The sequence below is a fragment of the Branchiostoma lanceolatum genome, chromosome 12 (assembly GCF_035083965.1).
Source record: "Branchiostoma lanceolatum isolate klBraLanc5 chromosome 12, klBraLanc5.hap2, whole genome shotgun sequence".
In the NCBI taxonomy this organism is placed as follows: domain Eukaryota; kingdom Metazoa; phylum Chordata; class Leptocardii; order Amphioxiformes; family Branchiostomatidae; genus Branchiostoma; species Branchiostoma lanceolatum.
The window spans coordinates 3,745,292-3,747,788 of record NC_089733.1 but is presented as its reverse complement, the minus strand read 5'-3'; the positions used below and the strand labels follow the sequence as shown (position 1 = coordinate 3,747,788).

General features: G+C 46.4%; 1 protein-coding gene across 1 annotated transcript; it reads right to left on the bottom strand.

Moving 5' to 3' along the window:
- Positions 1-250: 250 nt before the first annotated feature.
- Positions 251-1,629, bottom strand: LOC136446571 (tigger transposable element-derived protein 4-like). The gene is made up of 3 exons (XM_066445014.1): positions 1,524-1,629; positions 1,180-1,301; positions 251-841 (listed from the first exon to the last, which is right to left on the bottom strand). Exons 1-3 carry the CDS (start codon positions 1,573-1,575, stop codon positions 299-301), a joined length of 717 nt encoding a protein of 238 aa, XP_066301111.1. The 5' UTR covers positions 1,576-1,629; the 3' UTR covers positions 251-298.
- Between the last annotated feature and the right edge of the window lie 868 nt (positions 1,630-2,497).

Genomic DNA, 2,497 nt, shown 5'->3' with positions numbered 1-2,497 from the left:
TTGCCCTTCTCGCAGACCCATCACAAGCCACATGACTCTTTCTTTGCTGCCTTTCCAGCGTGTCACGGCAGCCCTTATTTATATTCTGTAGGATTGTCTTCCTTGCACCTTCGGTAAGGATGATGCTGGTCGTTGCTGCCTGAGGGAACATGGCTCCTGGAGGTGGTTGGAATGTAGGGGTTGTGGTCGCTGCTGGCCGTACATGGCCATCATTTGGCCCATCATGCCCATGTATTACCCCATCATATTGCCAATCATTTCACGATCAAATTTCTTCTGCATACGTGTAACCCTCAAGTCATGCTTTTTCCACTCCGTGTCTCTGTTGGTTAATCTCTTGGACTATCCCCTCGATCCGTGCGAAGTGACTGTACTCTGAGTCATCGTGGCACTGCATCCATCGAAGGAGCACATCCAGAGCTGTGCTCACCTCTGCCGAGGATGGGACGGGTGGAGGAGAGGACTCGAAGTCGACGTCGTCATCTGCCTCCGTGGTGGTGAAAGTGGTGCCCCGGGACTCCCTCACCTCTTGGCAGATTTCTTCCTCACCGGGGTCCTCGGTGCACTCCACGTCGGCGTCAAGGTCAACAAACTCGTTGAACTCTTCCTCTGTCATCCCCTCTGGTATAAGGACGGCGATGTCGGCGGGCTGAGGAGTGGCGCTGTCCTCGGGTTGGACGACAGTGGTGAGTCCGGCCTTCCTAAAGCAGTTCTGAATTGTCAACGGCTGGACGTTTCTCCACGCCTCTCTCGTCATAAACACGCATCCAGCACCGTTGTCGCCTTCTGCTTGTGCCAATGGCTTCAATGCCCTGATTGGCCACGCCAGGATATCACCAGACTGTAAATTCAGAATTACCAATTAGAATCATATTTGTGGCGTTTGTGAGATTAGGTAGACTGGATGACTTAAATACTTTTAATACCTTTAACATGTTAATATGTGAGCCAATGTTTATGAAGCTGTGAGGATCTATCTGGGCACAAATATTACATAAGAACATGTACGAGTACCCATGACTGCAGTGTATATACATCGTATTTAGAGGGGCATAACTACGTATTTATTCATGCTTTGTAGACTTTACGAACATTTTGATTGTGTCTGGCGTGAATGGCTGCTGTACAAATTACTCAACAAAGGTTCAATCGAACAAACAAACAGACAGACAAACAGACCTTCATACTTCGCCAGTTGGCCTTGCCACCATGGATCTTGAATGGCAAAGGAACGTCCTGCTCCTTCTTCTCCTGCAGGACTGCCGTCGCCATGTCGAAATGACACTGCTTTTCAACATCAACTGTATGAACACAAGGTTATATAAGCTAACAATTTTCTTATGCTGTGTTTATTACTAAAAGACTTATAGTTTCATTTGACACAAATAGTCGATAAGTTGATGATAACGATGTTTTTAGTACTAGTATTTCTCTTCCTTTAAGGAATTTTGAAATAGAATTTTGCACCATTCATTATGAAAACTGAACTTTCAACGTCGGCCAAAACGCCATGCTTCACGTACCTGCAAATAAGTAGGCGACTCTACCGATGGCGATGCTGCGCCCATCTTGCATGATATCGACGATTGCACCGCAAATAAATCACACTTCCATTAGTATTTACTATTAAGACGGTTAATGCCCGTATTGTCCTGGTTACTCTCTTGTTTTACTTCCTGCAACGAAGCGTGCGCGTGCTGTCCTAAATTTTGCAGCATGTGTTCTCCATAGAAAACTGTCAAATAAAATTTCATTCAGGTGTTAATGCAGTAATGATGACCATTTCATAATTGGCACCTTGAATCAAAGACTGCAAATACTCTATTGGTGTCCTTCACTGTTGCACTTAATCAATGCTACAGTTCTATATTCGATTATAAGTATTGGAACTGATTTCACGGTGATTACTTTTTAAGTTCAGCAGGCGCATCCTGTTGTACCGTATCGACCTCATCCTGCTGTACCGTATCGATCTCATCCTGCTATACCGTATCGACCTCATCTTGCTGTACCGTATCGACCTCATCCTGCTGTACCGTATCGATTGTATCCTGCTGTACCGTATCGACCTCATCTTGCTATACCGTATCGACCTCATCTTGCTATACCGTATCGACCTCATCATGCTGTACCGTATCGACCTCATCTTGCTGTGCCGTATCGACCTCATCCTGCTGTGCCGTATCGACCTCATCTTGCTGTACCGTATCGACCTCAACTTGCTGTACCGTACCGACCTCATCTTGCTGTACCGTATCGACTTCATCTTGCTGTACCGTTGCGACTCTTGCCTCGCGGCGGTAGCGGCGCCTCTGGCCATTCCTCAGAATTAGGTCTTTGATGTATTTTCTCGAGGCCTTAGTGTCCTTTATTACAGGCAAGTCTTCAAGGACATGAAGGAGAGCTTGTCGAATGAGCCATCCGTCCTTCCTTTGGCCCTGGACATCCCTGTCTGGAACCAGTTTTTTCCAGGTGTTTCGGCATGTTCGCTGTAAAT